The sequence below is a fragment of the Malaya genurostris genome, chromosome 1 (genome assembly GCF_030247185.1).
Source record: "Malaya genurostris strain Urasoe2022 chromosome 1, Malgen_1.1, whole genome shotgun sequence".
Classification (NCBI taxonomy): domain Eukaryota; kingdom Metazoa; phylum Arthropoda; class Insecta; order Diptera; family Culicidae; genus Malaya; species Malaya genurostris.
The window spans coordinates 100,733,701-100,747,057 of record NC_080570.1 but is presented as its reverse complement, the minus strand read 5'-3'; the positions used below and the strand labels follow the sequence as shown (position 1 = coordinate 100,747,057).

The window sequence follows — 13,357 nt, the reverse complement described above, 5'->3', positions numbered from 1 at the left end:
ATCCGAAGTCCGCACTTTTGTAGCTGTAAAACCTTCCCAAAGTAACAAATAACGAGAAGGAAAACGTTTGGGCCAGGTATTTTGCATGTAGAAAGTGTGTGCCAAATTTGAAAAAAAATGATACAGTATGTTCTGAATGACGATGGACACGGACTTTCAAAACCTGCTTTCGAGAAAAACGATGACGAACGAATCTTTACGATGACTATTTTTACAAGTTAATGTTTAAATGAGCGATCTTGATAATTTAGGAAATAAGTTGTTGAATTATTATTCGGATACGACATCCGATTCTGTTTTTATATTAATGTAGCGGAAACAACTAGTTATTAAAACAACTTATTTGCACGCAGTAAGAAATTACTTAACAAAGTCATAAATCGAACTAATTTATATCGTAGAGATGCAGAAATAGTCAAAATTTCCATAAAAATATTATCTTACGATACAGAGTATTTTAGATAGAATTTGACATATTGAAATCATGTGCTGATCCTAATATTTGCTTGAATAGAACTTTTTTATATGATATTTTGAATTCTTATTACTTACATCTGTTTGAAACGTACAAAACAGGTGGCACAAAAACGGATGTTTAGTGCCCAGTGCCAACACTTTCCGCTCAATCAAAGTACAGTCGACGTCATCATCCTCCAGCACGACATCTTTCTTTAAACATTTCACCGCATAATAGTACTCTGTTTTCCTTAGCTCAGCTAAAAATACCTGCAAATTGTAAATGTTTAAAGACGAAACTTTAAGAAGCCATTTCGAGAAGGTAATATCAATGGTACACACCTTTCCAAAACTACCTTTTCCTAACACAGTCAAAAAATGGAAATCATCAACGTTGTATTTCCTAAAACGTGGTATCACCGTGGCCGGAGCAGTCAGCTTACCCGTTTTCTGAAATTGTGCATACGTGTACGATGTTTCTGTTTGGGAAGAAATGAAAGATAAATCGATTAGTCTCTTCTTCGTAACATAAACTCATGTGATGGTAAATCGATTCTAACAACTGTTACTTATGAGCCTTGACAAATGTCAAACATCGAATCTTCGTTTCTTCACAATCTTTTTGTTAATGGTTTTGCTTTCGATAAATCGGAAAGATCGCAAAAGTCGTTCGATTGGCAGTAGAAAAATACCGCAAAGTTTTGCAATCGGTTCCAGCATGGCTCCGCAGGCTGTTAAAATATTTTGCCCAAACACTATTGGTGGCTGAATCAGTCCATTGAAAACAACCGCTAGCAATGGTTTGATCATGTAATCTGCAGTAATTTGCAGAACACCTACGAGAATCGGTCGGGTTATTCCGTACAGTAGAAAACGGTACAGCTGCAACCAAAAACTGATTACGAACGTTGCTCCGATGTTGAGCGTTCCAAAGATCTCTGCCCAGAATTTTGTGGCGTGGTGGTACGTTGATTGAGCTAAAACTTCAGTAACCAAATGTGGCGGACAATCTGTTGTACGATAGAATTCAGGGCTGCCATGATCGAAATAGTAAATTTCCATGTTTTCAATTTCGTCAGTATCGTCATTCTGACGCTTTTCTTCAGTTGGGAAATCAGTTCCGGTTCCCGGACAAGACTTGCGATTGAAATTGAAGAAGACTCGTTTGAGACTTTTGCGAATTTTTGGTCTCGGAGGATCCTTTGTGTTGCGCCTGGAAGTACAATCGCCGCCGCACCGAGTTCGTGTGTAGATGTTTTTCCGTGTAACAGAGGGCTTCTTAGACCTCTGGTTATTTTGTATTAGGTGGAACTCAATCTTGCTGGGAGATTTATTCAGCACGTGTGACGGTAGTCTCAGTTCATAGTAAGGAAGAACCATGGAATCCGATGTAGTTGAACGATACTCGCTGGTGTTGTTGGTGCAAGTTTGATCTCCACTGGTGTCTTGATTATTCACCTCCATTATATACGTGTTTTTGGTGACAGGCTATCATCAAAACAGATTTTGACTAGCCTGCCACGATTAAGCGTTTGCTAAATGAACCGTGAGGAAAATATTTACACTGCTAAAAAGATGCATTTTGTTAAACTTCTGCTACATAGAGTGCCTATAACCAGAGTGAGAACATTCAACCGTATGTTGTCAAAAGCTCCATACATTTGATCCGAAATGTTGGCAATTTCGTTAGCTTTACATTCTATTTGACAGGTCGAAAAAACGAACAGCTGTCGTCACTCTGTTCATAGGCATTCCAGCCCTATATAACATAAATAGTGTCCAGTCGATGTTACACCGGTGAAGAGTAACAGAAGTAACAATCGCAAAAAGTCATATACACTCAGAATTGCAGTTTATATTTTGCAGAAAAGGGATCAAATGGCTGCGACTTCTGGTTCCGAAGATTTAATGGTATAAGTGACGTATCCGACAGAATACGTTGTTTTTTCGCGTTATTTTTCGCGAAGATGGCTGATCTGATTTCACAAATTTTTAACTCGTTTGAGCGCTACTATTGGGCCATTTATCTAGTTCGAAAATAAAACGACATTCACTTCTGGTTTCGGAGATAGAATGGTATAAGTGATGTAATCGACAAAACACGTTGAATTTTTCGTGCACATTTTTCTCGAAGATGGCTGATCTTATTTCAACAATCTTAGGCTCGTTTGCAGCTGCTATTGGAACCGATTTTAACAAACTGAGGCTCGTTCGGAAACTACTATTGGTTCATAAAACCATTTAATTTTAATGAGACTGTATCTATGAAAGAGAAAGGCATCATCACACCACTAGGTGGATTAAGAATAGGTTTTTGATGTATCATGTAAAATTTTTCCACGCACTTGTTGCGCTTTCCACCTCTTACAAAGCAATATTTTTCTATAACCAAAACGTATATCAAAAAGCTTGCACCTACAACGATATTGCATTAGCGATGTTGGTTTCAACGTCATATTGACAAATTAAAAATATGTGGTTAATAAATCATAGTTCAATTTTGCTGTACGCATTGCTTAGTTTAGATGTTTACTAACAACCCGTCATGAAATGTGAAGAATCCCTTGATCTACAATGGCAAAATATAAAACACCAACATTCATTTATTTATTTACATGTAATCAACAGACGATGTGTAGTCCCAATGATTAAAGTTAATAAGGAATTAAGGAATAATTCTATTTCTAAGTATGCTTAAAAAAATCGTTTGAAGTTTACTACGCGTAATGTGAAAGTCGAATCCGGCAGATACTCGATTGAAAGTTCCTTGTAGACCAATCTTCATGCTCATTCTTTAGAATAGGAATCGATCGACGTTGGTTTTGAGGATAGAGCCATGACATTAAATGCTGATCAAAACCAACGCCGATCGGTCGTTCATTAACGGGCTAGCATTGTACAGACAGTCTCTAATGTTAATCGTTTATCAGAAACAAATACACAATTCGCTTTTAGAAAGGTGCAGGGATATATACAAAGATTGATATAATTTGTTAATTAGATGTTGAGTTCGATATGTTTCAGTAAACATCGAATCAACTCGTTTTTATATGGCGTAGATAACTACGTACGTTGTGATTCTTTGCTATTTTGGTTGCTGTATTTGAAATATGGTCAATGTACGAGTTTTTGTAAGAGTTTCACAAATGTTTTTTGAAAAGTATCTGTCCGAGAATTGATTTCTAATAAGTTTCACAATCAATTATATATACGCTCATAGAACTATTTACGATACATGATTTTAATTATAATTTTTGATTATAAAATTTTAAGGCAATAATTCACAAAGTCCATTATTTTTGTAATTGAGCTTCGGGATCATTTTTTTCTTATGTTATAGCATTTGTATGTACATGTGTGCAAATAAGTGTAAAACACAATGATTTCTGAATACTTTCTTCAGTTTATTTTCGTTTAAAATTACTACGTAAATAAATTGCTTCACATTATTTACCCCTAAACGCCTTAGAAGTTTAGTTTAGTAGCTTATATAAAGGTAGTGCAATTGTATAACCTTCGCATATATCTTACTTTTGGTATTACCCTTTTCTGTGAACTAAGAGGCAATTGGTAATCATAGCACAGAAAATAGATTCATAAAATAAATAAGATAAATTTTATAATTGCTATTCACTGGAAGTAAGGAGCTCACTACTGCCATCTACTCAAACGGATTAAGACAAAAATGAACGTGTGACTTAATCTATAGTAAAACAAAAATTTGGTGTGAGATGAATGCAACATCAAAAAATAGCATCTATCACGATGACATCTGAAAGTGTTCGCAGGGTTGCTCATTCAAATGTTTACACACAGTTCACATACGAGCCTGTATATCTGTTATATGTGATCTTAGGAAAAACAATCATTGTTGTGAAACGCAGAGCAGTTTTCTCTACAACCCACCATATGCGAGCACTGTTTCAATTGAAATTGTATTCTAAGAGTCCATTAAATTGTTCAAAGAGTAGTGAGTGTCGTGTGATTGAGATATTGCCATATTTCCAGATAGAGGTCCATGTTACACCATCTCTACCTAATTCAGTTCTACATGGATTGTGGATGGAAGCACAAATGTCACAAGTCATATATAATAGGGTTAAGTTTTGTTTGTTTATTAGGTTTTTATTTAAACAACAATATTTTGTTGAATTTACGCGAAAATGAAAAAAATTATTTATTACTTTTAAGCAACGTTTTGCTCCAAATCAAACTGTTTTCAAACTGTTTATTTTTTCTTCTTATTTTTCTGCGTTCATTAAGCAGAACAAAAGATTCATGGTCAAAAATGCTATATTTCATTTCTCAGAGAATAGTGAACATGAATGCAAACTACTTCGTCAATATGCATCGAGTGATACTCCACTATTTACCAAAAATTCAATGACGCCGGCTCGCCACCACGTTAGTCAATCTCTCGGAAACCCCATTCGCACAGGTAAGTTTATTTATAAACAGAAACAAAAAGATTATTTTTAGCACACGTAAGATCTTCACCGTTCTGACTCTGGCTGCTGAGATATGGCGAAGAAAAGTTCCTGGACTTAATTTTTACAGTTCTATATTTATAGGCGGAGCTCTTCTTCCTTTAAAAAACAATGGGTGAGCAGTTTATTATTTTGTTTTCGTAACAAACAGGTATATACAACATGGGATCAAAATCCATTTACTTTTAAATGTATTGAGAGTAATTCGTTCTGAAAGTACTTTACTAAGAGGCTCTCTGGGATGACGGCCGTTTTTGAATGCTGTTTTATTTTGAAAAACTGTTAAATTAAAATACTTATGATATTTCATCTTTGTTTTGCTTAGTTAGTTGACCACACGTGAGTTACTCATGGTTAATGAAAGATCAGTTGAAATTGCATATTGAACCAAATACATGATACTTGGGAGTAGTAGATTATGCTCAACGTGCAGCCTAAACTGGCTTAGATTATCAATAACGATTGTCTTGATATTATTTGTTTATTTGTTTATTTGTATAAATAGTATCATCTGACATATTTTGTCTTAATGAAAGAGAAATAAAAATAATGACTAAAAACTTAAAGCTAATTATTCACAATGTGGAATTGGTTAAGCAATCGTTGACGAAACACAACAGGTGACACATTAAAATAAAAAAGATGAAAAAATTCGTTGAACCGCATGCAGACTATTCGAAAAGGTTCGTGCTGTCCATACACTCTGTTCTTCGGATCTAGGAACAGAATGCTTCGCTGGCGAAGTGTTCTTTCAGGTGCGTAGATATTGAGTTGCATAAGTAAAGTGGGGCTATCAATGTCCCCCAACAGTAGTTTAGCAGCGAAAGTTGCTTGAGCGGCTATACGTCGTAACTCCAATGGCTCGATATTCAAAAGGCGGCACCGATCTTCGTATGGCGGTAAATTTACAGGGTCTCGCCACGGTAGCAAACGCAGAGCGTACTGAACAAATCTTCTTTGAACAGCCTCAATCCTGGCGATCCAGTGAGCATGGTAGGGGCTCCATACTACAGCGTTTGACTCTAATATTGAACGTACAAGTGAACAATATAATGATCTTAGACATAACGGGTCCCGAAACTCTTTAGCAACCATAATGATAAAACCAAGTTGACGGTTAGCTTTGTGACACCAAGGTCCTTAATGCTTTCTACTCGCGTCAGTGACCTTCCCGAAATTCCGTAATCGTACAGGGTAGGATCCGATTTCCGATGAAATGATATGACACAGCATTTCTCGATACTCAAGCATAAGAAATTTTTTGAGCAAAAATCAGCGAATTTTTGTATCATTTGTTGTAGTTCAAAACAGTTCTCGAGATTCTTGATGACTTTCAGAATTTTTGCATCATCTGCATAAAACAATCTGCATTCCGGTTGTAACAGAAAGGAAACGTCGTTTATGAAAATCAAAAACAGTAATGGGCCAAGATTGCTTCCTTGCGGAACTCCAGACTGATTTGAGAATATATCTGAAGTTGAAGATCCAATTTTCACTCGAACTGAACGGTTTGTCAAGTACGATTTGAACCAGTCTACGCTCGTCGGTGAGACGCCCAGTCGTTTTAGTTTAGACAGAAGTATTCCGTGATCCACTCGATCGAATGCAGCCTTAAGATCCATATACGCTGCATCGATTTGCAATCCAGAGTCCATGTTCTGAACACACTTTGAGGTGAATAACATAAGATTCGATGATACCGAGCGTTTTGGGTAAAAACCATGCTGCTCGTAATCTATATAGCTTTTACAGCTAGCAAATAGTAGATCATTCACGATTATTTCAAATAGCTTAGAGCAAGCACACAAAGACGTAATTCCACGGTAATTAGAAATGTTGCATTTATCGCCTTTTTTGTAAACTGGGAATAAATATGAAAACTTCCATCGTAAAGGAAACTCACTTCGCAGAGTAGAAATGTTAAAAATCCTAGCTAACGAATAACTCAGAGAATTCGCACAACGCTTCAGATGATGGAATACCGTCGGGGCCAGCAGCGAATGACAGCTTCAGTTTATGCATGGCTGTAACCATCTCCTCTGTTATGAGAGGAAAGTTGAAACTAAACATGTTATGCGGTACACAAACTGTGGCTTCTTCTATTTGGTTCGATGTAGCAGAAGTGTCGTGAAATGGACGCTCAAAGTGGTGTGCGAACAAATCACATTCCTCCTTTTCGAGGCGGGTTGTTTCATTGGCCAGATACATAGTGTGCGGAAGACCAGTTTCTTTCCTCTTAGAATTAACAAATGACCAAAAAAGTTTTGGGTTTCGGCGAAGGTTCATTCCAGTTCGTCTTATGTGACGACGATATAAAAACATATTGTAACGGCGATATCGACTAGTAGCTATGCTTAATTGATGCTTGAAATACTAAGATCGAGAACTGCAGTACTTCCGGAGGGTTGAAGATCGTACACGCTTGAGTGCGCGCAAATGTGGGTTAGACCATGGCGATTTCTGAGGAGGGATATTAGTAATCGTTTCAATAAAATGCCAATCAAGATTCGAAAGCAGATCGTTCATCTCAACTTAATTAGCTCGGCGGAAGTCAAGAGAGTACGATAGAGATGGTTCGTCAAACTCAATGGGTGTAGTTATCCTGAACTCAACAGCAAGTGCGGGGTGGTCAGCATCAAGGTCAATGAGCTGGCGAGAATACGGTAGTGACCGGTAAAGCAATTTCATTCGCGAGAATCAGATCTAACAAACGTTCGTTTCGATTCAAAAATAATATCAATAACGTAGATAGCCACACTTCAACGAAAGATGGCCACACTTGTTGCTACTAGTGACCGACGAATTCTCTCTATCACTACAAGATTTTATTTTCAAACTTGAATAAAACCAAAAACGTTTTTTTGGTATCACCTTTTCAATTTGTTAAGTTAATATAGATTTAAATTTATGGTAAGTTAATATAGATTTAAATGTGGCAACCCTGCACGCTATACCAAATTGAACAAAGCACGCTGTGTGCTAGGTGGTGGCGTCTTTTTTTCCGTACCAGCACGTGCCGATGCGTACCGATTTGGCATCATTTTGTATGACAGTTTGAAAGTTTTGATACTCTAAAATCTAATCTAATCTGATCTATAATCTAATCTATGCTATATAATTTTGGAATGAAATGATAATGAAATTGCACAGTATCTTTTAAGACACTAAGAGCATTAATTTGAATCAGTTAAAACCTTGTTGTTGTGAAAATCGGTTGAAACGTTGCTGAGAAATCGAAGTGAACCGGGAATCGGATAAAAATAAAATTCAAAAGCGAGCTATGGGACCATCAAACCTTTCATTTGAAATTTATGAAATTCGGTTCAGCCACTACAATATTGAATCTCTTTAAACAACTTCACACGACTCAAAAAGAGTGTTCGCGGCTTGATATCGATATAAAAACTTGAAAATTTGTAGAGCGAAATCGAACAATTTGTAATAGCTTGGTATGATACACTATTACTCCAATAGAATGATTAATATAATTTGATGTTAGAAAATGATTTCATGCAAATGTTGGCTGCGGCTCCGTTTTAGATGGCCCTTGTGCAGAGTCCAATTTTGGCACAGTCTCTCCAACATATCGGCCGGTATTTCACGAATAATAGCACCGGCCCATAATCCACACCAAACAGTGACTTTTTTAGGATGCATTGGTAGCTCTTGTAATGGTTCTAACTGGTCTTCACTTCAGATGCACCAATTTTGCTTATTGACGTATCTATTTAACCCGAAATGAGCTTCGTCGCTGAACACAATTTATTGACAAAAATGGATCCAACTTTGCCAGCGCCCATTCATGATTAAATTATAAACCAAACTGAACATGTTTGACAATGACACAAGACACGATTCACGCGTGATCTGTCAACAACAGTGTTGCCAAAAGGATATCAGCAAATACAGGGTCCGCCTTCTAACTTTTTTTGAACTAGCGGTTATTTCGACATTGGTAACCTTAATGTCACTTCTGATTTGACAGAAACTTAGTTTCGCCAACTGGGCTTGCGATCAGCTTGAAGAAGACGCCGATTTTTGCCAAAAAATCATCTTCTCGGATGAGGCACATTTTCATCTCGGCAGGTATGTTAATAAGAAAAATTGTCGCATCTGAGGGACGGAAAACCCGCATGTTATCATGGAGAAGCCGATGCATCCTCAGAGAGTGACGGTTTGGTGGGGATTTTGGTCTGACGGCATCATTGGGCCATTTTTCTTCGAAAATGAGGCAGGAGCCGCCGCCACCACCAATGGCGTGCACTACCGCGCCATGATTAGCGATTGGTTCTTCCCGTTACTTGAAGAGGAAGACTTGGACACCATTTGGTTCCAATAAAACGGCGCTCTGTGCCACACAGCCAACGCTACGACCGAATGAAATTATATTCCAGAATTAACCGGAAGGATTGTACTTTAATATGAAAAAATTAATTTTGAAATCGGATGAACTGTTTGTGTTTTATTGCATGTTTAAAAAATAAAAGTTACATGGCGTACCCATAAATCACCCTTTATGAACGACAATGCAAAAATCGGAAAAGTACAAATTTTGATTGCAAAAATCGGATGCAAACATTCATTTCGGAGAATCAGCTAATTTATTAACCGATTTTTGCATTTAAAGTTTCTTTATATGGTTCTTGCAAGAAAGATGTTTGTAAATATTTTTTGCATTGCAAAAACTGTGTTTGGTTTTTCTTATTCAATGTTTTTATCCGGATCAGTGGCGTACCTGGACAAATTTGTACCCGTGGCAAAATTTAACTTGCCTCCAACGTTGGTATAGTGAATAAAAAAATTAAGGTCCATCTATGGAGAGATCGATTTGGTGAGCAAAAAAGCCGAAACCTAATTTTGAGGACCGGAATAGCCGAAATTAGTTCGTATTACCAGCAACAAATGACCGACAAATTGGTACAGTTTTAACCTAATTGAAAATCAACAATAATGTTTCGGCCTCATTCAAGCTTCAAGAACCTGCATCTGTTTATATAGCAGAGTTAGCAGCAGTTCATTATAGCTTGAATGTAATCGTCACATTATCTCCAAACCATTATTTCCTCTTCACAGATAGTCTGAGTGCAATTGAAGCCATTCGCTCAAACGCTGCGGGCAAAAATGAACCGTTTTTCTTGGGCAAAATAAAACAGTGTCTAAACGACATATTGAATAATAATTATCTAACCACTATAGTCTGGGTCCCGGCTCATTGCTCCATTCCAGGCAATGAAAGAGCCGATAATGTAGCCAAACGTGGTGCTATTGAGGGTGAAATTTATGAGAGACCGATTGCTTTCAACGAATTTTATAGCGCGACTCGCCAAAGAACACTTGCCAGCTGGCAAGCTTCTTGGGATAAAGATGATCTGGGTCGGTGGATGCACTCAATTATTCCTAAAATTTCGACAAAGGCATGGTTCAAGGGGCTGGATGTGAGTAGGGACTTCATTCGATTGATGTCCAGACTCATGTCCAATCACTACACGTTAGATGCACATCTACTTCGAATTGGACTTTCCGAAACTAATCATTGTGCTTGTGGCAAAGGCTATCGCGATATTGATCATGTCGTTTGGACATGCGTGGAGTATCGTGATGTCAGATCTCAACTAATAAATTCCTTGCGTACCCAAGGTAGACTATCCAATGTCCCAGTTCGAGACATTCTTGCTTGTCGTGACCTTTCTTACATGAAACTTCTTTATCAGTTCATAAAGAAAATTGAAGTTTCAATTTAATAATTGACCCTTTTGAGGGTTAGTTCTGACTCCTACTGCGTCCATTAGTTCATCTAATAGCAAAATTTTAATAAAAATGATGTGCTGATACAAACAAACTCAAAATAGGTTACGAAATCAACAACAAAATGTATAAGAATTTAAGCTTATCTTATAATTTATAGTAGTAAATCGCTTGGTTCAAATAATGTTCTTAAGTAGATTTAATAATAAATAACGAAATAGCTAATATGATATTTAAAAAATAAGAGTAATATGTTTTATTAAACTCAAATCGCTGTTACTATATTAGTATTATATTAGGTTAAGAATTCTATGTAAAAGTGATGATACGGCGAAGAAAAACTTATGTAAATTGCCTTAAGAAATAAACGTATTTATGAAAAAAAAACCTAATTGAAAAGAAATTGTCCCTCTTTTGCTTTGTCGCTTTAGGAAATTTTTTTAGGATTATAAAATCTTTCACTTAAACCTGGGTTCATAAAATCGGCCAAAACATTTTTAAGAAAATAGTCTGAGTTTCAGGATATTTACACACGGAAAGACCGAAATCAGCATTTTGGCGAAAAAATTAGTTGATTTTCAGATTTTAGTTAGTTATTTTTTGAGACAACTAAAAAAATCTTACTTTTGCCAATGTAGATTTTTTAATTCTAATTCCCTTAATAATAATAAAATATTTGTAATAATGGCTTTTTTTTAGTTGAATTCACCATTTAAACGTGCTGTCATTTCTTAGCTAAGGCACACTTTATTTCCATTCAACTATTTTTTTAGTTGAAATAGAGAAATAAACCGTCTTCAACCAACGTGAATGGTTGAATTGGCTTCTGCAATTTGCAGCTATATGGCGCTCTGTCACCGAGAAAATGTTAACACCGTAATGACTACTAGCCACACTACTACCGAAAAAAAATTCAGTCACGGTTGTCTTTTCTATATTGGCAGATATAAATACGATGTTGTATTGGAGAAAAAGACATAAACGAAACATAAACTTCTTTTTGAAAAATTTTTCTCCTAGATCTCTGTTTTCTTCATTCGACTTCACGAAATCGACTCTCTCACTGAAAACTTTGAGCACTCGGAAAACAAAAACCGAATACAAGTAGGAAGGTTGGAAGATACAAAAAACATCATTTGATATATACAATTAGAGTGCAACATTCGAAACTCATTTCACTGTTCCGCGTAAAAACATTATCATGCACAATCGCTTCAAATGCGCACAAATTCTGAATAAATACACTTTCCACTAAGAGCTTACGTCATTTTTACAAATCGGTTTATAAATTTATATATGGATATATCGTAACACATGCGAAAAACATCTAAACAATTTGCAAGCAATTTCAACAAGACTGTCCTTTTTAGCTTTTTAATGAATTGTTTTGCTTTGACACTTCGCATGAGTTTTTGGCTAATAAATTTGTTAATAAAACCCATTTCATTTTTGTTTTCTTTGTGCTGCCCTTCAGTAATGATGGTGATAGATAAATAGAAACAAATTTTCTGATTTTAATAACAAAATTAGTTGTCAATGAGAATTTCGTGTTGGATTGAAATAGTGCTAGTTTGTGTACAGGATATTCGCCAACTAAACACATTCTCTAAAAATAAGAGTTTTTTTTCAGCAAAGTAAATTCTCAATTTTAACTAATTTTATAGTTATTGTGGAAATTTGGTTTGTTAAAATCAACTAATTCAAAAACAGTAATACGAATTAGGCGCAGAGCTAATTTCGGTCGTTCCGTGCATTATTGCTGAAGTTTCCGGAATCGAAATCGGGAGCCGGCACAGCCGGAATTAATTGTTAGGCCGTCTACTAACAATGAATTTAACAAAGAATTTATCAGTCAATTTTGTACTTGTGTTTGCAATCGTTTATGAAATAAAACAGTTGAAATTGAAAATTTACCACTTATCGTATTTTAGTTGCGGAACTAAAAGTCCCGGATTCGACTGAAATGTTCTAGAAATTATTTAATAATTTCGTTTGAATTACAGTTTGTGGAAATCGGTAAAGCCATTTTCGAGGAAATCGAGTGCAAATTTTGTACTTATTTTTCACTTATTACCGTATAACTCCGGATCCGCAAGTCGGATCCAAATGAAACTCTATAACCTTTATATATGAGAAAGGCAAAACACGCCCCTGAAAATGAAATTATTATACCTACCAGATTGTAATTCCGAAACCGGAAATCGTATTAGAATGGAATTTGATTAAATTATGTGGGATTGTAGGACTTTTCATTTGAACCTACGTTTGTGCAAATTGGATGAGCGGTTTCCGAAAAAAAAATGATGGCACGCGGAAGCGGAAGTCGGATCAAGATAAAATTCAATAGCAACCTATGGGATCATAAGACCTTTAATTTGAATCTTTGTTGAGCAGAATCGGTTGAGTGGTCTCTGAGAAAATCGTGTGCACATTTTCTTCATTTTTTTTTTTTTGCATATTTGACCCCGTTACTCCGAACTGGAAGGCCGATCCGGGTAAAATTCAAAATTCAATATGGGACCAAGAAACCTTTCATTTGAATCTATCTGAACTGTGAAAATCGGTCCGGGCATTTTCGAGAAAATCGAGTGCACGCACACACACACACACACACAGACATTTGCTCAGTTCGTCGATCTGAGTCGAATGGTATATGCCCAGTTAAAAAG

At 36.3% G+C, this 13,357-nt stretch overlaps 2 protein-coding genes across 10 annotated transcripts in view; both read right to left on the bottom strand.

Moving 5' to 3' along the window:
• LOC131425244 (putative protein kinase C delta type homolog) overlaps positions 1-13,357 on the bottom strand; it is a 190,858-nt gene that overhangs the window by 17,754 nt on the left and 159,747 nt on the right. For all 9 annotated transcript variants that reach the window (XR_009228954.1, XM_058586973.1, XM_058586974.1 and 6 more), the window contains 2 exons: positions 799-935; positions 553-726 (listed from right to left, as the gene is read on the bottom strand). Coding sequence is in view for 8 of the 9 variants with exons in the window: in XM_058586973.1 (XP_058442956.1) it covers positions 553-726; positions 799-935 (311 nt within the window). In the remaining variant the exon portion in view is untranslated. The remainder of the gene's footprint in view (positions 1-552; positions 727-798; positions 936-13,357) is intronic.
• On the bottom strand, positions 949-2,833 carry LOC131425246 (uncharacterized). The gene has a single exon (XM_058586977.1). It carries the CDS (start codon positions 1,918-1,920, stop codon positions 1,045-1,047), a length of 876 nt encoding a protein of 291 aa, XP_058442960.1. The 5' UTR covers positions 1,921-2,833; the 3' UTR covers positions 949-1,044.

Coding starts and splice junctions, on each gene's coding strand:
- LOC131425246 (XM_058586977.1), bottom strand. CDS start 1,920: ATGGAGGTGAATAATCAAGACACCAGTGGAGATCAAACTTGCACCAAC.